The 25,890-nt window shown below is 49.8% G+C and overlaps 1 protein-coding gene and 1 long non-coding RNA gene across 7 annotated transcripts in view; one reads left to right on the top strand and one right to left on the bottom strand.

The window, feature by feature from the left end:
- Window positions 1–1,506: 1,506 nt before the first annotated feature.
- Window positions 1,507–25,890, bottom strand: part of SRRM4 (serine/arginine repetitive matrix 4) — a 590,829-nt gene continuing 566,445 nt past the window's right edge. For all 6 annotated transcript variants that reach the window (XM_047827801.1, XM_047827796.1, XM_047827800.1 and 3 more), the window contains 6 exons: window positions 23,112–23,268; window positions 9,460–9,764; window positions 4,971–5,174; window positions 4,146–4,256; window positions 3,500–3,640; window positions 1,507–1,840 (listed from right to left, as the gene is read on the bottom strand). In XM_047827801.1, the coding sequence (XP_047683757.1) occupies window positions 1,507–1,840; window positions 3,500–3,640; window positions 4,146–4,256; window positions 4,971–5,174; window positions 9,460–9,764; window positions 23,112–23,268 (1,252 nt within the window). The remainder of the gene's footprint in view (window positions 1,841–3,499; window positions 3,641–4,145; window positions 4,257–4,970; window positions 5,175–9,459; window positions 9,765–23,111; window positions 23,269–25,890) is intronic.
- Window positions 3,349–25,295, top strand: LOC125149121 (uncharacterized). The gene is made up of 3 exons (XR_007145813.1): window positions 3,349–3,443; window positions 12,247–12,411; window positions 25,001–25,295. It is a non-coding gene; the product is annotated as an uncharacterized LOC125149121 (long non-coding RNA).

The raw sequence follows: 25,890 nt of genomic DNA, 5'->3' as shown, positions 1-25,890 counted from the left end.
GCTTCCCCATAGCTCGCCCCCCAGTATCCAGAGCTGCGGACTGTCCCCCCTATCTCCCTCCATGCCCTGCCCTGCCGCTGTTGCCACCGCAAACTTGACATTCACCCACACGGCTCCGGAAGGCCGGTCAGCTGGTGAGGGGGGTGCCCAGGAGTTTATTTTAAGGACCTTCTCCCTCACACCCCTGTTCTCAGTGCCTTCTGTGGGTGAAGCAGCTGGTGGTGTTTGTGTGTCAGAGATCAGCTTACCCATGCTGCCCAGCCCTGGGCAGGGGGAAGACAGGGAGAGGGCAGAAATAAAGGTGGGCTCTGGCTGACAGGAAGCCTCAGAAGCCATGGAGTTCCCAAGCTCCTGTCCCCCCAGACTCTCTGGACTTGGGTCTTTCCCTAAAACCTGAGCTACTATGCCCCATCCCAGCAACATTCCTGAGAGGCAAAGGGGGTAGCTTAGGCTGAGGGCGGGTTTAGATGGTTCAGCCACACTGGGTGGGATCCAGGGTGTGGCAGTCTGGGAGGTGGGGAGGGGGCAGGCGGACTCCAACTGGAGGGTAAGGCCAGACTGGCTGGCGCTGGGGACTGGCAGCCGGCCACGGCCCTGGGGAATGTTCAGCAGATGGTCCTGTGGAATTAAGCTGGTGCCAGCCAGTGGGGGCTGAGGCAAACTTGGGATGTGGGGCTGCACACCAAGCTGTCCTGACTGTCCACTGTGTCTTTTCTCAGTGAGGTTCAGGGGCCCTGTGAACAGCCAAGAGGCTGTCTAAGCCATGCGGTGGCCTCTCCGTTGCTAGAATCTACTGGACTGCTCTTCCTGACTGTGCTGAGATCTTGGGAGCGGCAGAATGACCCTTGCCCTTTGCTGCTATATTCACAGGCAGAGAACCCATCTCCTACCTCCTGACACTTCTTACCAACTGAAACATCCGCATTCCCCACTCAGATAGGTCCCCTTCTATCCCCCTCAAGCATCCTCCGGGCCTTTGCTTGGGCCTGTTTGGGGAGGTGAAAGGCGCGACACCCTCTCCTGGGCCTCACTGCTCTTGGTTTCCTCTCATCCCCTCCCACCCCGCGAGGGTCCACACATGACGGGATGAGAGGAGAATGAGGGCAGGTGGGACAAACGACTCCTAGCCTCCCATATGCATCCTGTGAGCAGTGGGTTAGCAAAACTCTGTTTTTCCTGGCCAGGCCCAAACTGTTGAGTCACGAACCCATCGCTTCTTACAAAACCTGGAGGGTTTTTGTGCCAACAGAGGATGGTTCTCTCCATATGACCAGGCCTGTGTTGAGCCCCAGGGTGGTGCTGGTGGAGGCTCCTAGCAGCTTGACATAGAGACCGAAGCCCCTGTACTTTCGTTTCCTACCCCCCCGGAGAGCAGGAAGGACAGGGTCCAGGAGCCCTCAATGTCTGTCACCAAGGAGAAGGCAGGGTGGGCAGGGAGCGGGGGAGGCCGGCAGAGGGAAAGGGCCCCCCACCCCCCAGGCAGCCGGCTCAAGGGAGGGCCCTCGTTTAGCGCCTCGTGCTGGAGTAGCTGTCTGCTGAGCTGTAGCTCCGGCTCCGGCTCCGGGAGCCCAGGCTGGGGCTGCGGGACCCCGAGCTGCTGCTAGTGCGGGTCCTGCTCCGGGTGCGGCTCCGGCTGCGGCTGCGGCTGCGGCTGCGGCTGCGGCTCCGGCTGCGGCTGCGGCTGCGGCTCCGGCTGCGGCTGCGGCTCCGGCTGCGGCTGCGGGAATAGCTGCGGCTGGCAGAGCGGCCGCTGCTGCCGCTGTACCAGGAGGAGGTGCTGCTGAGGCTGCTGGATGAAGACGGGCTGGGCCGGTAGTAGGGGATGGGGCGCTTCCGGGCACTGCGGAGACCAGAGGGAGCTTGCTCGAGGGCCAGACTCCGCCCAGTCTCGACCCGGACCGCGCCAGCCCGGTCCCCCGGGAGAGCGGCATGGCCTTCCACTTCCCAGGCCCTTGGCGGAAACACTCTTTTTAAGCCCCTCTCGCTGCCCTCAAACCGTCCAGGGCAAGGTCTCAGCCCTAGCGCTGGTGTCTTGAGAAGTGATAACCTCACTTTTTAACAAAGCAAGCCTCAGAGCCTCCAGCTGGCGAAGGAATCTACGTCTAGACTTTAATGGCAGTTTTGTTTTGCTATTTTTGCTTTTACTAGAACCTTCTATTTATGGTAAGAGAGGCTGATTTTCCATTTACTATAGTATACTGTGGTGTATTCCTTTTGAATTAGATGTATGCACCTCTAAGAAAGGGCATATCTATTTGAAGAAATTAAGTAAACAGTAGTACACTTCCTAAACAGACGAATCAAAAGATGCTGCTGGGTGAGGAAGTTTGGGAAACACTGAATGGGTTCATCAAGATGGACTGTTTGAGACCGACTGAGGGAACGAGAGAGCCTTTTAGAAATGCCACTTTGTCTCCCTCCAAGTCAACCCCAAGGACACCTTTGGTCACCTTTGGTCAAGGGTGTAGGAGTCCCTGTGTACCACGGTGATCTGTGGGATATCTGAGAAGGTGATGCCGTTACCCCCATTTTATTGTTTGGGGCACAGGTTCTTTTTCCTCCTCCAGGTCATCCCTGGGGAGGAGGAACCAGGCACCCGAACCCCGCCGCAGCCCCATCCTGTGGGTCTCTGGAAGGAGTAGCTGACCCTTGGAGGGCCAGGAGGAGGAGCCCAACTGATTGCCAGGAGCCAGTTTTAGGGCAGCTCTCAGCCACTCGTCCCGGTTTCAAGGCCTGAGGAATTTGGGTCCACTCAGACCTCAGGCTTCTCTTCTATGGCTTTTCTCTGTGAAGAGCTTACTGGTTAGAAACCGTATCCACCTAGTCTGTCTATGCAATCAATAGCAATGGCACGCCTCGGGTTTCAGTGTTCTGCGTTTAAGTTTACAAAGTGTGTTCACATCTCTTTGCCCCCTTTAATTTCATTTTCATGGTACTCCTGGGAGTTATTTCCTTCAATATTTCATGGGTGAAAACACAGCGTTTGGAAAGTGAAGAGACTTTCCCTGCTCATCTGGAAAGTGGCACAGCCAAGAATGCACTCCAGATTCAGTGCTCTCCCCCTCTTAAGTCCCTCTGGCACCCAGACGATCCTTTTGCCCTCTCCTCAGTTGGTGCAGGGTATGATCAGAGTCTACTAAAGCCTGGCATGTGGGTCTGAGGGTGCTGGGCCTCCAGTGGCCGGCTCCACCCCCAGACAAAGGCCCTGCCCCACTGCTTTGGCCCGCATTGCCTCGACGCTACCCCAGCTCGCTCCACAGACCCTGGCCACACCCCCTCGGCCCACCAGATTCCTCAGGCTGGCCCCGCCCCTGTCCCAGGCACCCACCCTGGCCCCGCCCCGAGGCCCTGCCCCCTCCTTGCAGGGCCCGCAGCGTCCCTGAGCTCCCACCGTCCTGAATTCCAGCTCCAAGGGGACACGGGCAGGGCCCGAGGCCCCAACGGTAGGAGGGGTGGGAATGAGGGTGGAGATGGGCACCCCCGGCCCTCCTGGCCTCACCTGGTTATCCTCCGCGCCTCCAGGTGGCTCGGGGAGTCTCTCCGGCGCTTCCGCATGGGCGAGTAGGACCGCCGTCTCCGACGCGCTCGCTCGCGCTCCCGCTGTTGCGAGTCCTTCTCGTTGTACTTGGGGTCCCGCTCCCTGAAGGGGTGCAGGGGTTATTGCGGCTGGCTTTCCCGCGTGAACGCGTGGGACAGGGGCACTCACTGCCTCTCACCTGTGCCCTTCACCCCACTGGGGCAGGTGGTGGCTTCCTCCCGGGGCCCCAGGGGGCTGTGGGTGTGTGCTGTGGGGGTGAGGCTGGGCACGTGCAGGGGTGTCAGCCTTCGAGGGTGGGCATTACAGGGGCGCGGCTGCCACGGGGGCGAGGACATGAACGTCAAGAGGGCTCTGGTGCGTGCGTAAGAACTGGGGGCTCTGAATATGGGGACGGGGAGTATTAGGTGTGTGAAGAGGCCGGGGTGTGGGTATAGCGGGTGCATTAGGGCCCCCAAACATAACTCCAGCGAAGACGAGGAGGCTGGGTCATCTTCCCATTCCTACTCGTGCAATGCTGGGACAAAGAGGGAAGCGGGGCGGGCTTGGGTGACGCTCCCCAGACGTGAGCTGGGAGGCGTGGCCTGTGCCTGGGGGGCGGGGCCTGTACCTGCTCGGGCTGTACCGCGAATAGCTGGGGCTGCGGCGCGATCGAGAGTTTCTGCTGGGGGGACTCCTCTTGCCAGACTTGGAGGAATAGCTGGAAGAGCGAGAGTAGGACCTGCGGGAGAGTAAACAGTCTCCGAGGGGCCTGCTGGGCTTCGCCGGGGTCGCCCCGTAAGTGTAGGGTTTTATTCAGCTGGTCCTTAGGGGGTTACCTTTTTCTTTCTGGACGCCAGGCAGAGGAACCTGGCTGGCCCTTTCCTGGGCAATTAATAATAATATCGACCACTTCCTCTGACTGAATTCTTACTATCTAAGGCTACTTATTAGCTGTGTGACCTTGGGCAAGTGATTTCACTTCTCTGGGCCTCTGTTTTCTCATTTATATAAGGGGGTAAATAATCGAACTTACCCTATAGAATTGTAAATGAGTAAATTAGGGCAAATCACATACTGCACAGAGCCAGCACACAGGAAATGTTAGCTATGATTGTTATGTATTTTATCATGTGTCAGACATTGAACTAATGCTTTTTGTGCATTATTTCATTTAATCCTCAACAGATCCTAGGGTTAGGTACTATTAAGCCCATTCTGTAAGTCGGGAAACCGAGGCACGAGAGGTTAATGTTTTCATTTTACAGATGACGAGACTGAGCCTTGGAGAGGTTATCTGTGGCCCAAGGCCACCAGCTAGGAATGGGAGTAGTGGGCATTCAAACTCAAATCTGTCTGACTTCTTTCACCGGTGGGTCAAAGGACATGTCCAGTTACCTTAACTAGCTCCCTAAGGACGAAAGCGCTGCAGAACAGAGGTCAAAACTGCACTCACCTTTTCCCGGAGGAGGTGGATCGGCTTCGAGTGTACCTGGGGGAGGCCCTGGGGTTTGGGGATCGGGAGGAGTGACTGGAAGAGCGGGTGCTGGCATAGGAGGGGCTGCGGGAGCATCCTCTCATGGGGGAGCTCCGGGCTGTGGCTGGGACCAAACCGGATTTCTTCACCTCCGCGCATTCCAGACATGGCGACTGAAATCCTCTGCAGATGTGGGGAGAACACCTGTTAGCACTGGCCTGACCGCTAGCCTGGAGGCATCTCTAGGTAACACTCCTCTCCCTACCTTTGCCCAGGCTGTGGTGCCCTCAGAAACCCCTTTCCACCTAGTCCCATCTTACTACCTCTGGAAAGACTTTCTAGGCCACAGCTGGTAGAGGAATAGGGACAGAGGGGGATGCATTCCAGAGGGGGCACTTCAGAGTAGGTCAGTGGGCACGGGCATAATGGTAAATAACATCAAATCACATAGTGAGAGATTTATTCCCTTTTGAGTCTTTTTCAGCCCATCTGAGTACATTAGAGACACCGGATTGGGTACTAGTGGGTTTTCCACCATCTCTGGAACACTGGCAGTCTCCCAGGCCTGGTGCTCAAGAGCCTTGGGCAGGCAACTGTTACTAACAAGAATTAAATCCACTGTCTTTATGTATTTTCATATAAAAAATCATGTATTTTTGCAGGTGCTTTCTATTTAGGATGAATGCTATAAATTTTCTATGTAAGACAGTAGTATAAGTTTCCTTATATAAAAAAAAGTGAGTTTGTCAAGGTAAATACGAGTACCAGTAGTACAGGGATATGATTAAAATCAAGCAGGTGCCATGTAGGTGGTTTAAGTTTGGGAAACTTTCAGTGTAGCCCATTTTGCAGATGGGGGAATTGAGACCCAAAGAAGAGTGATGGCTTGTTCAAAGTCACCCAGTGGCAGGGCCTTGTCTTCTGTATTTCCACCCTGCCTAGGGCCATATAAAGCTCCTGTTGGATTCTCAGTAAGGGCATGTTCATTTGTCTTGTGCCAAGAGTCAAGTTCAAATCACATTAATAGAGTTTCCAGGCTCATAATGACCCAACCCCTGCTCACCCCTCCAATCTCAGCTCTTGGCATTTTCCTCTCTTGACTCCAGCCATAATGGACTACTTGTTCCTCATGAAATCCCCCTGCTCCTTCCCTGTCTCCAGGCCTCAGAACATTCACACTGCCTGCAACCCTCTTTCCTCCCCTCCTCACCTAACAATAACTACTCATGGTTCAGGTTTTAGTTTGACCTCACCTTTTTTGGGAAGCCTTTCTTGACGTCCCCCTAAGTCTAGTTGGGTGACCTCCAATGTGTTGCCACAGCCCCTAGGCACCACCCTCACTTCCCCTCCACCCCCCCGCGCCCCCATCCCTAGAAGACCTCACTTGGTCTTAAAATTGTCTCTTCCTCCTCCAGTCACTGAGCTTGAGGGAGAGGACTCATGTCTCTGGATACTGTATCCCAGCACCTTGGACAGAGCCTGATTCATCTGGCCTAGGTCATGAATAAATAGTTGTAAAGTAAACATTTGAGCCTCTTAGTGTCCTGGGTGCTAAACAAGCATCATCTTGTATGATCCTCCCAATGACCTTATGGAACCGGCACTATTCTCTTCAGAAGGGTTAATTACTTCCTCAAGGCCACTCAGAGTCTCAAACCCTCATCTGTCCACCTCCAAAGCCCATGCCCCCTCCACTTCATCAGTCTCCTACCTTCACTGTTGAAGGTTCCCTTGATTTAGAGCCAATGATACCTCTTCCATTCAGCCCTCTGCTCATTGCTGATATGACATACACAGCCATGACTTTAGAGATCAGTTAATTTCAAAATGAAAGGCTGGGTCTAAATTATTTAATTTGGCTGTCCACATAAGATCAAACTAAACAGGGAAGTGCTGGATGCCACTCAGGCTTTAGCTTCAGCTCTATGACAGATACCTGTTTGAATCCTGGTGCTGGCCCTTATGAACTGAGTTTCTTAACTACTCTGAGTCTCAGTTTCCCCATCAGCTAAAAAAGGTCTATCGTAATGCTTATGCCATAAAGGTTCAAGGAGGAATCAAGGAAGATTGTCCATGGCAAGCACTTGGCATGGCCCCTGGCATATAATTAGGGCTCCACAAATGTTAGCAGCCATTATCGTTATTGTGGTGGTTAGTGCTATTCTATTTTCTTCTGCCCTGAAGTATGTCCTTCATCTCATCTGGGGACATCACTCCTTTTTCTTTGAGATGTTGACATTTGTTCTGACCCAGCCCTGGCTCCCAGGCAGGCTTGGGCGTGAACTGAGGCCAGAGATGTCCTGGGGCTGGCAAACCAGAGGCTACGTGTGGATGCCAAGTTGTTTGTCCAGGACTGAAGTGGGCTGTGTGTGCTGGGGACAAAAGGGTGCTCTGTCCTTGAAGAAGCCATTAACAGCTTCACTGCTAGGGCTTCGGCTATCATTCTGAAATCTTGGCCACTCTGAACAAAAGCAGACTCCCACCCCCAGAAGAAAGAAGACCCCACTGTTAGCATGGCAGAATATACCCGCAAACCTTTTCCACCCCTCTTGTATCTCTGCATCCGCCCCATTAATTACATGCTCCCGAGGAAAGGGACCATGCCATTTTTGTATCTCCAGCACCAAGCTGAGTGGCTGGCATTCAGGAGGTGCCTGAAAACTAGGAGAAGGATAAGTAACTGAGTGAATGATATAGAGTAAATGATCAGCGATTTTTACTAGCTATTATTGTGACATTATCCTCAGTGATTAGCATTTTGCTGTGATTTCTTGAATGAGAGAGTAAGGGGGTAATGAACTAGAATTACAGCTGGCTCATAAGCAACTGCATGAAAGGGTTTTCTGCAGAAAAACTGCATCTAGCAAGTGGGTTAAGATACACATGCGTGCACACGTGCGTGCACACACAGACATACTCTGCAGGTATATGGGAACCCTCTGTACTTTCCACACCCACAACCTCCCCCGCCATTCAACAGCCCACACCAGAGTGATACATCTGTTATAATCAGTGAACCGCCGCTGACATCATTATCCCCCGAAGCCCAGAGTTTATATTAGGGTTCACTCTTGTGAACCCAGTGAGTTTTGACAAATGTAAAATATGTGTCCACTACTGCAATGTCACACAGAATCTGTGCTCCGCCTGTTCATCCCTCTCTACCCCCTAACCTACTCCCCCCCCCCCCCCCCCCCGGCACCACTGATCTGTTTACTATTTTTACAGTTTTGCCTTTTCCAGAATGTCATATAGTTGGAATCATACAGGATGTAGCCTTTTTAGATTGGCTTCTTTCACTCGGCAATATACATTTCAGGCTCCTCCCTGTCTTTTCATCGCTTGATAGCTCATTTCTTTTTATTGCTGAATAATATTCCATTGTCTGGATGGACCACAGTTTGTTTATTTATTCATGTACTGAAAGATGTCTCGGTTGATTGCAAGTTTGGGCAATTATGAATAAAGCTGCTACAAACATCCAGGAGCAGGTTTTTCTGTTGCCACAGATTTTCAATGCATTTGAACTTTTTAAAATGACAGTTGACTTTCAGTGGATTTAATGTTAGACTTTCTCCTGAGATTAATGGTAAAACTGACATTTGTTTTTGCCTGCCCAGCCTCTGTCCTTCCTTTAACAAAATTTAAAAAAATATATATTTTTTTTGAGAGAGAGCAAGCATGAGAGGGAGAGTGGGGGAGGGGCAGAAAGAGGGAAACAGAGGATTCGAAGCAGGCTCCATGCTGTCATTGCAGAGCCTGATGCGGGGCTGGAACTCATGAACGATGTGATCATGACCTGAGCTGAACTGAGCCGAAGTCGGAGGTTTCACTGAATGAGACACCCGGGTGCACCTGCCTCTGTCCCTCCTGATATCAGTACCCTGACTTTTCCTTCAGAGAACCAGACCGCCCCCAAGTTTTGTGTATGTGGGAAGACTACTCATTAGCCCTGATGGTAGCGTGTGACAAATTCTTGCCAAAAGCACAGCATCTCCTGGGCCAGAGTGATTGATCCAAGGGTGGGCAGATGAACTAAGATGGGCCAAGCAGAAGCAATGAGAATCTGCCTTGGTATTTTGCTGAAACTTTTGGGAAAGAGGCATTCTGCTTCCATTGGCTGGCTAACCTGCAGAATGGTTGGCATATGTGCCCATGCTTGGGAGGGTCTGCTTGAGAATGAAGTCAATAGAGAGGGAAGCAGAGCTCAGAGATGTAATGGGAAAGATAGATTCTCAATGATGTACTTTTCAGCCCCTGGATCCAGCTGTACCCGAAGCTGATATCCTTGGATATATATTTTTAAAATTATGCCAGTTTGAGTTGAGTTTTCTCTCTCTTGCAAATCAAAGAGTCCTGGGTTAGGAGTGGGGAGTGGGTGGGTAGAGGGCTAAGGTGAGAGACTGGGAAGGTGGAGCTAAGGCAGGACCCCCCACCCCCCACCCCCACCCAGCCTAAGTGCACTGACCTTGACTCTCTGCCCCTGCTGGTGGGGGAGAGATTCTCCAAAGTGGCCCCCTTGTTCTGGGGTGAGGAGGTGGTGAAGGAGTTCCCTGAATCAGAGGTGTTTCCACAGTTGAGTTCCCGGCTCTTGTTTAGGCCCCCACCGGGGCTCCCCTTCTCTTGACCCCGTGACCTGGCTGAGCTGATTTGCGTGGAGGGTGGCGAGGAGGTGTCATTGCCTGAGTCATACTCCTGGGAGCGTCCTCGGGAGGTGGTGAGCGGGCTGGCTGTTTTGGTAAAGAGGTCAGCTGCAGACCCCGACCCAGTGATCTGAAAGCAAAAACACCCGTTGGACACTGCTGATCGCCGGGCCTGTGCACTGTGTCTAAATAACCAAGAAATGTTTACCGTCATGATGCACTGTAACGAAAGGAAAGAGAGAGAGAAGAGGAAAGAAGAGACGCCAAAAAACAAAAGCACAAATTCCTGAAAGAATACCACAGAAAGGAGATATTTTTTTTTTTACCCCCTGCTAGAATAACTGGAAGATTTAGGTATCATGCAGAGAAAAAGCATGCGATCCAGATTAAACAAAAGAAAAAGGAAATTATACAAAATTTAATTTCTAATGAATTAACTCAAACAAAACAGACAACTCAATCGAAAGGGGGGGGGGGTGTATAAACACCCGTAAGCTAAAACAATAATAAAAATAAAGGAAGGGGGAGGGGAAAAGAAATGGGGCAATGGACATGAAAAACATATCTTGGAACTTAAAAAAAAAAAAAAGATAAAGCCAAAATTTTAAACTTCAACCAAATCCTCAACGAATTTGACCTTTTTTTTTTTTTTTAAAGAAAAAAGTTCCCTGAATAGAACCCTAAACAAATATTGCAAGGGGAAAAGAAATGAAATAAAGAGAAGTTTTTTTTTTTTTTTAAATATAAAGTCAAGGTCACAAAATGACATTTTAGTAGTTTTCAACTAAAGGGGAAAAGAAAGGGGGACAAAAAAAATGGAAGTCAAATAGTCTGACTGAAAACAAACGAAAAAAAAGCTCTCTACGATTATTTGTGTGTGTCCTTTTCCCCCTGGAGAAGGTAGCTAAGGCTCTCGAGTGGCTTCTAATAAATTCTCTCATGTCTTTGCGGATTATATCCACTTACCAAGCAAGAGCTCCTCCTTTAGTAGGTAGGTAAGGTGTAAGAGAAAGGGAAGAGCGGGCAACGTGAGTCCATCATTAGAGTCGAAAATGACAAGAAAAAACACACACCTTTCTGCACACCCTCACACTTGGCCCTCAGCTTTGAGTTTTGGTTTTCCAGTGTTCCTAACAGGTGAGGCATCAGATCTGTTTGGTTTTCTCAGCAAGGGGACCTCAAGGCCATCAACACTAACCTCATCAGTCCCTTAATGCCCAAGTTGGATCAAGAAACCCTTGCTGAAAATGCAGTAGGGGCTAGAGCTTGCCTCTGTCTGGGTATCCAGATCATGAGGGTGTGCTTGTGACAAAGGGCTTTGGGAGGGGCTTGGACATTTGGATTTGGGGTGAATGGGAACGGGGAGCATTTCCCAGAGTCCTGTTTGGGTCTGAACTGGGACAGACGAAGGAGGAAAGGAGGTTGAGCCAGCCCTTGGGAAAGCAATGGTGTCTGTGTTTAGAAGCACAGTGGGTGGTTTTCTTAAAACGTTCAGACCAGTGTCACGGCTGTGATTGACACAGTGGGTTTGGTCTGGCCCCTGCCAATACTACTGTGCTTCTTTAGCTGTGGGCGAGAGGAATATTTGCCCTGGACCTCTTCCAGCAGTAACTATCCTCATGGGGCAAGAGATCTGTGAGGCCAGGAGGGCACTACCAGTTCATGGGTACCTGAGACCCAGAATTCTCTGTTCTCTGTTTAAATGGCCCTTGGGACCCCTTTCAGGATCTCTGCAGGCTCATCCATGGATCTGTTCTCCTGGGGACATAACCATGCTTTAGGTGTGCACACTCTTAGGTCCAAGGGTGACTCTTTGTACAGAGCTTAGATGTTCAGGCTGGGGTGTCTATGTGCATGTGTGGGAGGCCCATCACGGTGTTGGTTGGTGTAAGAGGCAGGAGGAGAAAGGCAGGGACCAGGGCATTGAGGCAGGGACACCGCCCCCACCCCCCACTGCCATGTTGTGGCCGGCCACTCTCAGGGGTCTGAGGTTCTAAATTCAAACCTGACTTTCCAGATCATTTTGGAGGTATGTTTGCCAGGATAGGAGAACATATTTTGTTTAGGTTTGCTGGCTTGACTTATAAACATTTAGACATCCAGTATGTAGGCCTCCTTCTATACTCTTGTCCTGGGGCCACCAATATCAGTGAGACCTCACCGTCAAGAGCCTGCTTCCCTCCCACCCCTTATTACAGGTAACTTGGGCCTAAAGGAGTGGGACTTTTGGGCTTTCTTAAAAGACCATGTCTGCCTTCTCAGCAATTGGTCACGAGGGTGAGGCACAGAGACACCAGAACTGCGAGAATCACAGCAAACTCTGGTGGCCCAGGATGTCAGCTTCTGGACTGGGGAGGCGGAACTTCCTTTGTGGATTCTCCCAGGAGGCTTTGCACACAGACAGGGTGATGGTCCAGCGTTACCAAGTTCCCCCCAGCACAGCCATCCCTGTCATCTTTATCTGCTTGGCGATCTGGCAAGCTTTGCTTTGGGACAAGGGACCTCAAAATAATGTTGCTCAAGTGGAGTTTTGTTGAGTGAGACTTCTTTAAAAAGAAGGTAAAGGCCCTGTTCCCATTCAGCGCCTCCTTTTTGTCTCTTCCCATTTGCAGTTGCGGATGCTGTATCTTTCCCACCTCTGGGAGTTCATTGGCAACGTGTATTGCTACCACCTCTGTCAGGAATGAGAAAACTGATGGGCTCTCAGACCGGAGCTTGGTTCCAGGATGGGTGCAGGGAATCAGGCAAGCCCTTTTTGGGGAGAACGAGGCTAGAAGGTAACTCAAACGAAGGGGCCTGTGAGTATAACAGCTTCCATTATCTATCCATTGTAACTGGCTTGCTACCCTGGGGCATCCAGGCTGGCCTTTCTCTTCCCAGGTACTTGTTCCCAGCCCTGGCTACCACTTCCAATGCATTTGCCCTGGTGCATCATGGGTCCCCATACGCAAGGATTTCCTGAGTGTGAGGCCCCTCCAGGCTAGTGGATACAGAAGGGGACTTTGCCCTGTTCGCCTTCTCAACCCCACACTCTGAGCTCACAGAGACGCTTTCAGCTTGTCTCCCCCTGACCGTGACTATTATGCACACGTAACTTGTGTAATTAGAACTGAGAACTGTATAAGGCATCATGCTTTTTTCCATCCTTCCAGAAAACAGAGATAAAGGTCCTCTGAAATGTTCTCATTGGGTTGACTCTGGTGCCTGAAAATACCAACATCTCCAGCTTGTTTAAACGTCCCATTTCTTCGGATGAATATAAATTCTTCAAAATGGATGACAGTATCCTTTGCAACCCAACCCTGAGTACTTCACAGACCTTATCTCTTCCACATACCCCCACCGTGACCCCCCACAACCTATGCCGATATGTTAGAATTTTCTTGGCTTTGCCACCACATCTTGCCCTCCCAAGCCCAGGCTATTTGCACATGCCATTTCCTCTGCCTAGAATACTTTTCCCCATTACTCCATTTCACATGGCTAAATTTATACATCCTTTAGGTTACAAATCACTTTCTAGAAAGCCTTCTCTAACCCCCCAGTCTATAGTCCACAGCACAACAGTCCATAGTTCACTCATTCATTCGCTCTTTCATTCATTTACTCCTTCAAAAATGAGTGGCTTCTGTGTGTCACAGCACTGTTACTCAGTGGGGTAATTTCTTGTTTTATTGCCTGTCTCTCCATCTGAGTGGGAGTTTGTTGAAGACAGAGGCCACGCATGACTAGTTCAGCATTGTACCCAAGTAACTACCAGTGCCTGGCGCAGAGTAGGTGCTCACTAAATCTGGCTGAATGAATGAAGCTGCTCCATAGTCCTTTAGAAGCCTGAGCTCAGAAGCCTGGGCCCTTCCTAACTTAATTCAGTGGTGAAGATGGCTGAGTGATCAGGTCCTGGTGAGGCCCAACTGGGTAACTGCCAACTTTGGGAACTTACTTGATGGCTTTTTAAAAGAGGGACTGGCCTCCATCGTATTCAAAACAGTTCTAAAAAACTAGGTTGATTCTTAGCTGAAGGTTGATGTCTCAAGACCAGCTCAGGGCTGGCTCTGTGATCAAGAGATAACCTCTAGAACTGAGTTCTAGGTCCAGGCCTATGGCAGAGAAGGAATCACCTTCTGTTCTTCCTCTCCTTCTTGGCCCTCCTCGGACCCAGGACCCTTGGAGAAAGCACACAGAGGCTCTGTCCACATATTTCAATGGCATCAAGTTCCATGCTAAGGTGAGAAGCTCTGGATCTGAGAAGCCTTCCAGACGAGTTATGCTTGGTCTCCTTAATTCCTTTCCATCTTCTACTACTCTGGGAGATCAGTTTACAAAATGGACTGGGGCTGGCCATTTGCACATAATGGGGCTGTTAGCCCATACGGTGACTTTGTTCAGATTACAAAAAGGTGCTCCTCCTGGGTCAGGAGTTAGAAACAGGTGTTTCCTCTGGCCAGACAGATTAGGAAAAAGATATACCTTTCTCTAGGCTGAAGCAGCTCAGGTCAGTATTCACGGTTGCCTTGGTGAATGGAGGGTAGGTGGGGTTTAATTCCAAGATGAGTCACTTGCATATGGGGCACAACCAGCGTTCCATAGCATCCCTAGCAGGCACTGGACATACAAATCTTCTGATTCCAATTGACCTGCTTAAAGGGTTACTCTGTGGATGCCGTAAGAGGTGGGAGCCCAAAGACCTTCATTTCTGCTGCTTTTGGCTTAACCCTATTTGGTTTTGTTTTTACAAGCCTTGATGGGCTCTGTCTATATTTCCAGGTGAAGGGAACATTTTAATAAACTCATTAGAGATGTTTGGATAGTTTAATGGCCTCTTAGTTTCAGACTCTCCCTTTTCCAGAGCTCTCCATTCACCCTACACAAAGAACAGGAAAGATATGGAGGGGAGCCAAGCCAAAGGTAGAATGTGTGTGTGTTGGAGGTGTGTGACAGCCATGATCATGCAAAGGAGACCTTCAAGTCATGGACATCATGATAGACAACAGAGGCCTCTGTGTTCTTGTCTCTGTCCTCTCATCTCGGAGTGGCTCCTTTCTAGACAAATACTCATATAAGATGCAAACAGTTGTCCACTTGACACTGACATGACAAGATGCCTCCTACTTGCTCCTCATTTAGATAACAGCCTTCACAAAATTCATCTTTGAAGGGTTCTTCTGTTTGGAATTTCTCTTCTGTGTATTAACTGATCTTTGCCCCTGTCCTTGTAGCTAGGCTAAAAAATGGTGCTCAAGATACTTTCTAGGAAGAGTCATTCTAGACCCACCGTGATCCAGTAACAATGCCCTCACGGGACCTGGCATAAAACTCTTTAAGGCTTGGCATAAAAACTCAGCCCCTGTAAGATCTGCTTAATTACTAGGTGAAAAAACATCTGTCTTAATATGGATTATCCCCAAAATTGAGACAGGAATTTGAATGCTGGTAGTTTATCTTGAGAGGACAGGGAACTTCCGTAGGAGAGTGGGGAAATGAGGTGAGGGAGAGGAGGAACCAATGAAAGATGGGTTGTCACAAACCGGCAGCCACGGTGAGCAGCTGGAGGACACTGTGGGAGCCAGTGAGGAACCGACTCCAGAGTTGATCTCAGCCAAGGAGGGAGCTGGGGTATTAATGTACCTATTCCCCACCACTCATAAGTTGAAGGCTGCACCCAAGGGGTGTCATTTCCTAATACATCCAAACTGCCACATGGCCAAGCAAAATGGTCTTTGGCGGCCAGAGAGCATCTTCTGGAAGCTGGAAGTTAGCTGTGTGCCCTGAAGTGGAGAGGGTGAAGGGATATAAGTGAACAGCGTCTGCTTCAACACCCCACATCACCACTGGAAAACTGGCAGGCCAAGTGATGTTTTGTTTCAGCTATGTTTTCTTGAGCCCACTTAGTATATATGTGCTTAGTAGGGAGCCTGCTCGACAGTAAATCTGAGTTAACTGCCAACATTGTAGAATGAGACAGTTTCACATTAACAACTCTGTCTCTGGTTTGTGCCAAAGACTAAGATCTGACAACATTGGGTCCACATTCCTGCTCACTAATAATCGGCTTGAGAGAATTGCAGCTGCCCATTTTAGGGGGGGGGGGCATGAGTTTTTCTGGCCCCCAACCCCATGGGGTTCCAGTTGGTTATATCAATTAACTACCTGGCCCCTGAGACATCTAGGTTTGTGACCCTGTGTTCTAAGTGTTTGCTGCTACCTTGACCGTGCATCCTGTATGCTCCATTTCTCCCTGCCAGAACCATGAAATAGATCTCACTGTCTTCCCCATCGCCATCCTTTGCATCCTTCTTTGGCTTTTGTCAATGGAAGGAACTAGGAGACCAAAGCCATTAAGTCATATCCAGACCCTGAAGCTATTACAAGCTATTCCCTTCTGGGTCAAAATTGCCAAGCTCAGATTTTTTTTTTCCTAAGAACAAACTGTATTTCACAAATCTATGACCATTGGGAGAAAGCAAACAAGTGTTTCCCCTTTACTCCCCCTCGGCCCCCTCCAATGTGAAGCTCTGATTTTTTTTTTTCTCTTGAACTCACAAGTTTGACTCATCTCCTTGTTCCTTAATATACTCCAACATTAACACTTGGGTTTTTCTGATAAGTAATTAAATCCCCCCACCACAAACCCCAGCTCCTGGCATTTCACTGGGAGTCTCTCTCAGCCCTCCAGGGAAGCTGGCACTGTTATTTATTGTTTTTGTTTCAAATCATTATTTAATCAAGAACGGGGGAAAAAAGGCAACCTCTCACTTACACTTCAAAATTTAATTTCAGCTGAATTCTGAGATCAAGAGGCAGCACGGCCTAATAGGTTACAAAAATACAATCAAGAAGAGAATTCCAATTAAACTGAACAAGTCCATTTACTGAGCTTCAAATGGCCCCATGGAGAGAAATGGCTATAAATTTTTTTCCCCTCCCTGCCATATGGGGGACTGGGAATTCTCATGTGAATATAGAGCTGTGTGGCAGAGCTTTTAGCTACAGGGTTCTGGTTATTCCTTTTAAAAAAAAAATCCTTTTGTTTCACAAAGACATTAAGTTTATTTTCCTTGCTGTTGTACATCTTCCTTTGTACACTAATTAGGAAGACAGCAAAAGAATGGGTTCATTGACCTTTGGGAGTTCGTGTGAGAGCAGGAGGGATGTGGGGACGGCGGGAAGATGACAAAGTCTTTCAGGACTGGGTGATCCCTCAGAGTGATATGCTGCAATTGACCTTGGACCCAAGGAGGTGGTCCAGCCTCCTGTCTCCCCCACCCCCTCCCCACCACAGGAAGCTGAGAGGGAATCGCAATTTCAGTCCCATCATGCCTCTGAAGCCCCTCCTGCTGGCCCCCAGCCCACCGGCTCTCAAAACTCTCTATATGGATCCAGTCAGGCAAATTTTGCACCAGCCCAAATTGAACTGGAGGAAAGTAAGTTCACTGTAATGAGTTTTTCATCCGGCTGAATGTGTTTGATTCAAGGGCTCATCCTTTCTTCGGAGGGCAGGTCAGTACTACATCTTCTGGTGGTAAGATGTCATTTACGTGATAGAAAATGGTGGTTTTCTTTTATTCTGAGCTGACGTGGTGGAAGTTGACAGCCTCATGCCACTTTCCGTTAAAAAACAGCGACGGCAACAACAACAACCAGAACAGGTCCTGCAAATTCCCATTTCATACTGCCCTTCCTCCGCATTCTGGTCCTTCTCTTCTCTATACTGCAGTGAAATGGTGTGGCATGTGGAGTCTCTCAGCTGAGTGAGAGCTCGAAAGGCTTTTGCAAGGATGTGTGAGAGCCTGGACCAGGGTTCCGAAGACCAGGGCTGCCATATGCTTTCCCTTAGCCTCCTTTTCCCTGCCTGCAAAGTGGGATGTATACCTCCATCCTGCCTTTCTTCTTGGCTTGTTCTGAAGGTCACCTCAGACCGTGGATATGATTAAGCTTTTTGAACCCATCACATCTGGGTTTATTAGGAGTAAGCTTAATAACACCACTACGATGACAAATAATCACACTAGCAATGATTGCATATTGAGTGTCGATTATGTCCCAAGCATTGGGCTAAGTTTCTCATACAGAACTGAAAGTGCATGAGGGTAGGATCCTTGTCTGTCTTGTTCACTGCTGTTCAACCATTGCCTGGAACGGTGCCTGGCACACAGTAGGTGCCGAATGCATATTTTTTAAATGAATGAACACCTCAACTCACTCCATCCTCACAACCGCCCTATGAAGTAGGTATGATTATTAGCCCAAGGTACAGATGAGGACACTGAGGCCCAGGGAAGTGAAATGACACAAGGGAAGTCTTATAATGAAGCCCACGGACTCTGAGGTCAGACTTTCTGGGTTTGGATCCTGGTTTCTCCATTTCATGTAGCTCCTTTTCACTTAATTGTTGTAGGCCATGGTTTCCTCAATGTAAAATGGGCTCTCTTGAAGGGCTCTTATAAGAAACAGATGAGGTGGCACGTGTGGAGAATTCAGCCTAGCAACTGGCACATAGTTGGTGCTCAGTTGGCTCCGTTGGTTGTTGTTACCCAGGGTCTCCCAGGGAGACAAGATCATGACCCCAGAGTCTACAGATCTGCTCCAAAGCCCATGTCTTCATCACTGCCCTCTCCTGCCTCCTCCTGTTAACAAATTTCATGAGGCCCTCTTTTATGGATCTCAGGTTCTTTCTGCTACCATTCTACCTTCTCCTTCCTCCTCTTCTTCCTCTTCCTCTTCCTCCTCTCCCTCTTCCTGTTCCTTTCCTTCTCCTTCTTCTCTTCTCTTCCTTCTCCTCCTCCTTCTCTTTCTCTTCTTCTTCTTCCTTTTCTTCTTCTTCCCCTTCTCTTCCTTCTCCTTCACCTCCTTCTCCCTCTCCTTCTATTTCTCTTTTTCTTATGGCGTCTGCAGGTTTTGGTTGGCAAGGAATACATGGCAACTGTTGGCCAAAGCTGGAGGCTGAAGGAGGAAGGGAGCCTGTCCTTCTCCTTGGTCTAGCGTCCTAGAGATCAGCCCTCTTCCAGATTCCCTCTCCAGTGAGGGCAGATTTAACAGAGAGCCCCATGCCAACAGGGAAAGGGCTTGGCCAAGGCTTCGCACCACCAACCTCTCTGCCATCCAGTCGGTCCTCTGGCTATGAAAGTAAGCTTCTGAGACACAAGCCATGATACATACCAGCTCCCCTTCCTCCCAGCTGGGCCACCTACCTAAGTCTCTTTGGCTCTGTGAGCCTGTTTTTCTCTCTGAAAAATGGTGATAGTAGTTGCATCTACCTCAAAGAAGTGTTTTTGAGACCAAAAAAACCCCAACAGCTGTGCAAAATGTGGGATAGTTTATAATGTTACTTTACTTTGGTTCTAACAAAAGTGCCTGGCACATAGCAATATCTCCCCCTCCCTTTATTCATCAGCCATCTCAATTTGGGGAACCCATCCTTCCAAGCTCAGCTCAAATGTTCCTTTATTTGTAAAGCCCCGTCAGGCGCCAAGGTAACACTGTCTGGTCCTTTCTCTGTGGTCTTTCTACCTATTACACTTACTTCCATCACGACCATGGTTGATAGTCACAATAGTCAGTAACTGGTTGAGTGTGGATACTGCCTCATCCAAAGGTAGCTGGCCTTGGTACTGAGGCTATCAGGTATCACTCTTTAGTTGCTGAACTTGTGAGAAGGTCCAGAGGTACTACGGGAGGGAGGGGATACCTTTGGTGACTTGGGGGTAGTGTGGTGAGAGGGTCTGTTAACCAACTATTGTGCAAGTTTTTGAATATTGTGGCAACTAAAGGGGGAACTGGTGCTCACTGACTCAATCTCAGCCCTAATTACAACACTTATTTCGCTGCACTGCAGCCTGCTGTTGACTACCAGACCGAGCTCTGGAGTTCAGGAAGAGTGTTTTATTCATCTCTGTCTCCCTGATGCCTTGGACAGAGATGGTTGAGTGGAGATAAAGAACGTGAATGAGACTGTGAAGGGTCCCTAAATCATCTCCTTGGGACCCTCCATTTGGATTTGGACTCTGACTGAGCAAGAGGGCTTCAGGTTATCTTTAGCTCACCAACTAGGATTTCAATAAGACAGAGCCCTGAATTTGCATATTCATGTATGCAGATAGGCCCCCCTTGATGTAATGTGCCAGTCCTTGATTTTTTAACGAGCCGTGCATAGGAAATACCTGCAGTGGAGTGTGGCAGGAACCATGGCATAGAAGACCCTTCACACTCAGGTTCCTGCTTATCCCCAGAACCCCATCTCTTGGCCTGGAATTCTGTCTCCATCCCTGACTCCAATCTTTGCTTCCTGCTTCCTTTGGCTGATTCTTGCTCACCACCAGTTTCTCAGTTAGTTGTTACTTTCTCTGCCCTAACCTAATGCTAGCCCTAATTCCTTGCCCCGCCTGCTACCTCCCCCTCCGCATCTCAGCATCTCTGCTTCGTTGTTGTGTATTGTCTTTTGCAGTCTTTACCTTGTCTGTCTCCCTCGTAAGAAAGCACAGACTGTTCTATGTTCACCGGATCCTGAGAGCCATGGCACGGCAGACCCTTGATGGATTATTTTGTGGATATTTGGTAGATTTGAATGACTGATTGAAAGGATTCTCCAAGGGCAGTGCCTTCGCTGTTCTCTTTAATAGGGAGCTCAGGAAACCTGTGGTCCAACCTGGCACCTTCATCCATCTCTGCCTTTTTGCAAGAGAGAAGAGGAGAAAGGGTCTAGCACGGAGGGCACTTGGAGGGCTAGACTTGGGGGTGTCTGATGCCCCCAGAAGTCAGACAACCGTGAGTAGGGTGGGGCTAGCCCCTGGGGCTGCAGCTGCTATTTAGGATGGAGGAAACTGAAAACAGAGGAAACAGAGGCCCCGGCTCTGCTCCCAAGTCCTGCGAGGACTAGCCTGGGCCTGGAGCCACACTCATTCCTGCTGCTACAGCTCCTGCTGCTACCAGTGCTGCTGCTATTGTCATTGCCCCATTACTATTTCCACTATTGTTGGCAGCGACCGTTAAGTAGCATTTCTTCCTCTACTTTTGTTCTAACAAAAGTGCCTGGCTCATAGGGCTGTCTCTGTGTGTTACAGTCTGGAACGTTTACTTACATTAACTCATCGAATCCTCGTAACATCCCTCTTACAAGGCAGGTCTCACCGTTCCCCTCATTTTGCAGATTTAGAGAAGACTGAAGCACAGAAAGTTTATGCAACTTGCTCAAGGTCCCACAGTTGCTAAGTGCACAAGCAGTACCCGGAAAGCTGTAGTCATAACACCCACTAATCTTTGCTGAGTTTTCCCCTGGGCCAAGCACCGAGCCGAACAGTTTCTCATACTAGTTTGCTTTTGTCCTAACAGCAGGGCTTTTGAAGAAAAGACTTATTATGTGCATTTTTTTTTAAACAGATGAGGAAACTGTGGCCCGAAAAGGTTTAAGTAACTCTCCCTAGCTCAGGGCCAGTATTTGACGGCATAAGCACAGCCCCATGTTTTGAACAACTCTAACTTGCCACAACCCACGGAAGTCATTTCTCTTCTCTGAGTCTCAGTTTTCTCTTCTTGGAATCAGGGCACTGAACTGGGTGAGCTCTTAATGCCTGTCCCTTCTAGGTACAGATGGGCCTTCAGCTCTTCTGAGAGGGGTTGGACCCGTGGGAGGCACTGAGACTTCAAGAACCAATAGCCAAACTGGTTCCTTACCAGCTGGTGTGGAAGGACCACACTTTTTTGTTTTTTGTTTTTAGTAACATCCAGCCTTTTTCAACATCTGGACAGACCTGGCCTGTTAGGAAACCATCCCAGGAAGGGGATCAAACAGGCCAGTTGTGCCCAGTGGCACTTTTTAGCGAGAGTCAGTTGGGGCCACCAATTGGGCTGCCACAAATACCAGGACCAGAAAGACAGGGTGAGTTTTACTCATTTAAATTCTTCTGCCTCTTCTTGCTGCTATTGTAAATTGATTTCTAACTTGGCAACAATTCCCCTGGGAGACAGATGAGCTTGGCATGCCCATTTTCCAGGTTTGGAAGCCGAGGCTGAGCGGAGTAGAAGGAATTGTCCAGCTAAGCCAAGACTTGCACCCACCTAGGCCTCCACAGACTCTCTGCCATGCTGGGAAGACATTTTATAACACATCAGTGGTGGTGGGCCGGGGCGGGGGGGCGGGCGGCGCGGAATGCAGGTGGGCATTTTCCATCTGCAAACTACTCAGCAACCACAAGGCCCTTCTACAAAGACGGGAGGGAGCTGGGAAAGTTGTGGATGGTTCTAGCTAGGCAGAGGATGTGGACAAAACGAGACCTTGGTGAGCCAGGGTGCCTTGCCTGGTAAAGAAGAGTTTCCCAGAATGCACTGCAGGTGATAACTTGCGTCAACCAGGCCCAGCTAGTGTTTACCATGGCCTTCCCTTCCTTGACCTTCCTGCAAGCACCCTGAACTTCTCTTTTCTTTCACCTCATCTGAATTTTCAGATTCACTCGTAGCTAGAAGACACAGGCCCCTTCCCAGCTGTCAGCTGCGACTGGAGTCTGTGTCAACGTTGCATCTCCTCCCGTTTGTGTCTCTATCCCCTGAGCATCGACAAAAGGCCTTCGCATACTTTATCTTACTGGATGTCCCCAACAACCCCATATGCAGGTGGTATTATTTCAAGTTTGCCAATGAGAATGCTGAGTTTCAAAGAAGTTAAGCAACTTTCCCAAAGCCACACAACCAGCAAATAGCAACGCTAGGACCTGAGTTCAGATCCAACTCTAAAGCCCTTGCCCGGGGAAACTTCCTGGTGTCAGACTGTCTGAAGCCACATTCCAGCTCCTCCTTATTGACCTGAGGGGAGCGTTCCAGGGTTCCATTCAATGTGGGGTTGCTCAATCGGATTCACTCTTGCTTTGCTCTGTGGCTTTACCTCAGACCGTAACCTCTCTGAGCCTTGGTTTTTCTGTCCCATCTGTGAAAGGCACCAGTGAGAGCAGCCATACCCCCAATTCCCTGAGACCTTGTGTAGACACATGAGAGGACACAGATCAAGTGCTATGAGCTCCTTGAAGGAAAATTCTCATATACAGTCAAGGCCGTGTTTGTATAGGTGAAATCAAATCCCAGCTGCTAATCGATGCTGCAGGCGAGCTGGTGTCAAAGATGCAGACTTCACTGAAATGCTGGAATGCCTCTGGTATATCAAAGACCCCCTCTTTTCCTTCCTCCCCAAAGAAACCTCCTCCAGTGTCTCCCACATGCATTCCTGCAGATGTCACTCTGGCGACCGACATGTAGTTTTCAATGTTTCCCTGATAAGAAGCCTGGGTGTTTTAGCTTTACTTCCTCCCCCAACTGAGTGCTGCTAAAGGCTGGTGAATGACCCTTTGGTTAAACAATACTGAGGTCTGAAAAACAGTGGGGTATTTGCCCAAAACCGAATTAAAATGTGCCGTACACTGCCCTGAACTTGTGTCTCCACCTCCCCCCAGTGTCATGGCCAAGACTGGCCGAGGAGGCTGTGTGGAATACTTACTACACCCCTGGCCGACAGGAGGCTGAGCATCTGGAGGGGCTGGCTGGGCGGGTGGCTGGAGCGGGCCTCGGGGCTGGCCTTGCCGAGGGTCTTGGAGCAGCGGCGGGAGTGCCTTCGGCGGGACTTCCGCCCTTCCTCGGGGGACCTGCCGCGGTGCCTGGGGGGCAGGGGAGACAGGCGTGAGGGTCTTTTGAAGGGGAGCATGGCAGAGGGGTGGCTGCAGAGCCAGTAGGATCTGAGGACTGTGGAGTGTGTTTGGGTATGTTTGTATGAACCACGTGTGCTGCCGTTCTCCCGTCCGTCCATCTGCCCATCTGCCCCCTGCACCTGCCCATTCATTCACTCACTCTCTCATTTGTTCATTCCAAAAATGTTTCTTCATGTACCTGACACTGTCTTTGGGGCTGGGAATGTAGCTGGGAGGATAGAAAACATCCCTAGCCTGATTGGTTTAGTGTCCTTTGCGTGTGTGATTGTCAGTGTGGTTGTATGTGACCGTGCGTATGCCTGGGTGTGTCCCACTGTGTTTGCCTATAAATATGACCGGACACATCCGTATGTCTTTGTGCGTGACTTTGCCGTCTGTGACACAGACACATCCTATATTGACTGCCACCCAAAACTTTTGAAAAAAACGTAGCTGACAAAAATGCAAAGATGCCTTGCATAAGCTCGTCAGACCTGGCTATCCTGTCTGCAGCGGAACCCAAAGGAATCTCTGACTCTTTAGAAAGGGCATATTTAGATTCTGCTAGCCTGTTAGCTCTGGGCCACAGTAGTGATAAAAGTAACACCTTACTGATTTGCATGGCACTTGCCCTCCTAGGGCATTTTTTTGTAACTTGAAGACACAACACAAACACGGCAGGTAGTTCTCATTTTACAGACGAGGAAGTTGGGGCTCAGTGCTGTTTGGGAACCTGCCTGAAGTCACACAGCTTGAAAGTGGCAGCACCAGGGCCAGGGCAGACTTTTCCGCCCCAGTAGGAAGCAATGCCTCTTGGTCATGCTCTGAAATGTCCCTCTGTACTCTGGGACCTCCCGATCATTTTCACTGGGTGTGTGGCCAGTGCCTACTGGAGCGTCCCTCAGCCCAACAGGCACTGGGGAGCTCAGACAGCAACATCGCCAGGAGCAGTGACCGCAGAAGGGGGCCGAGGCCGGGGTCTGCAGAGGTAGCCAATTCGCCAAGAGGTGAGGTAGAGGGCGGCATGCTGAGGGCAAGCTCTCTGCACTGTCCTCTGACCCAGGCCAGCAGGGCTTAGCCGCTGAGAGCCGATTCAGCCTGGGCCTGGGGTCAAGGGCGCAGGCTGGGTCACCTCCGGACCCGGGTCTCTGACCCAACTCTGCCACTCACTGTGACCTTGCTCAGATGCCTTTGCTCACCACAGTGGAGTTTTCTCCATTTCCACCTCAGTAATGCACCTGAGCTCAGTGCGCCAATGCCCTCCAGACAAAGGCCACCAGGAGCACGCCTGTGGCTGAATAAGTGCGTTTACTGCTCCCTGCAGTCAGGGAGAGCACACACCACGGGGACGTGTAGGCTGTCCCTGTACGGGAGTGTTCTGGGCGGGTGGCAGGTGACTTCAAGGAACTGGGGCTTTGTTCTGGATTGGATGCTGTCATTAAGTGGAGGTGATCCTCTGGCCGGGTCTCTTCATAAATCTTGGAGCCCAGACCAAGGCCAAGGCTAAAACTGGAAAAGGAACAACAGTCCCTCATGCTAGCCAAGATAGGGAGACGCTGGGTCACTTTTGGGTCTTGGACAAAGTTCCTGTTTTATCTGGGCTCCAGCCTGACAACAGAGGGGCCTTGTTTTTTTCCGGCCACTCAGGGTCACAGAGCAACCTTGTCTGATGCCGATGCTCTTTACTGTTTTTGGTGTTTAGGGGAAACACCAAGACTTGGTGACGGCAGCACACGTCAGGGTCTGCGTTTCCTTCCTCAGATGCTTCTCACGCTCGGCTCCACATCTGCCTCTTGAAGGAAGATTTAAAAATCTCACTGACCTGGCCCCACCTCCTCTGAACTAGATCGGAACATCAAGAGAGTAAGATCCAGGAATTTGGCATTTCAAGAATTTTCCAAGGTGACCGTAAAGTACAGCCAAAGTGGAGAAGCCCTGGTCTAGTTGATGGTGTGACTGGGATGATCAAGAGGGAAAATGCGGGGTGCCTGGGTGGCTCAGCCGGTTAAGCGTCTGACTTCGGCTCAGGGCATGATCTCATGGTTTGTGGTTCAAGCCCCATGTCAGGCTGTGTCCTGACAGCTTGGAGCCTGGAGCCTGCTTCGGATTCTGTGTGTGTGTGTGTGTGTGTGTGTCTCTCTCTGCTCTTCCCCTGCTCGTGCTGTCCCTCTCTGTCTCTCTCAAAAATAAAAAAAACATTAAAAAAAATAAAAAAAAAAGAGAGAGACAATGTATTTGAAACTGTAGCACACTGCCTGTAGGAACTAGGAAAATATTCCCCCTCTCCTCTTTCTCCTTTTTCCTCTAGACATTGATTTAAGTGGGATGAGGTGGGACCGGACAGTGACTTTTTAACTTAATTTAATTTAATTTTATTAAAAAATTTTTTTAATGTTTATTTATTTTTGAGAGAGAGAGACAGAGCACGAGCAGGCAAGGAGCAGAGAGGGAGACACAGAATCCGAAGCAGGCTCCAGGCTCTGAGCTGTCAGCACAGAGCCTGACGTGGGGCTTGAACTCTCAAGCTGCGAGATCATGACCTGAGCCGAAGTCGGACGCTTAACCATCTGAGCCACCCGGGTGCCCCTATTT

Source organism: Prionailurus viverrinus, chromosome D3 (assembly GCF_022837055.1).
Source record: "Prionailurus viverrinus isolate Anna chromosome D3, UM_Priviv_1.0, whole genome shotgun sequence".
Classification (NCBI taxonomy): Eukaryota; Metazoa; Chordata; class Mammalia; order Carnivora; family Felidae; genus Prionailurus; species Prionailurus viverrinus.
Note: the sequence above shows the minus strand (reverse complement) of the source record. Positions and strands in the feature narration are given on the sequence as shown.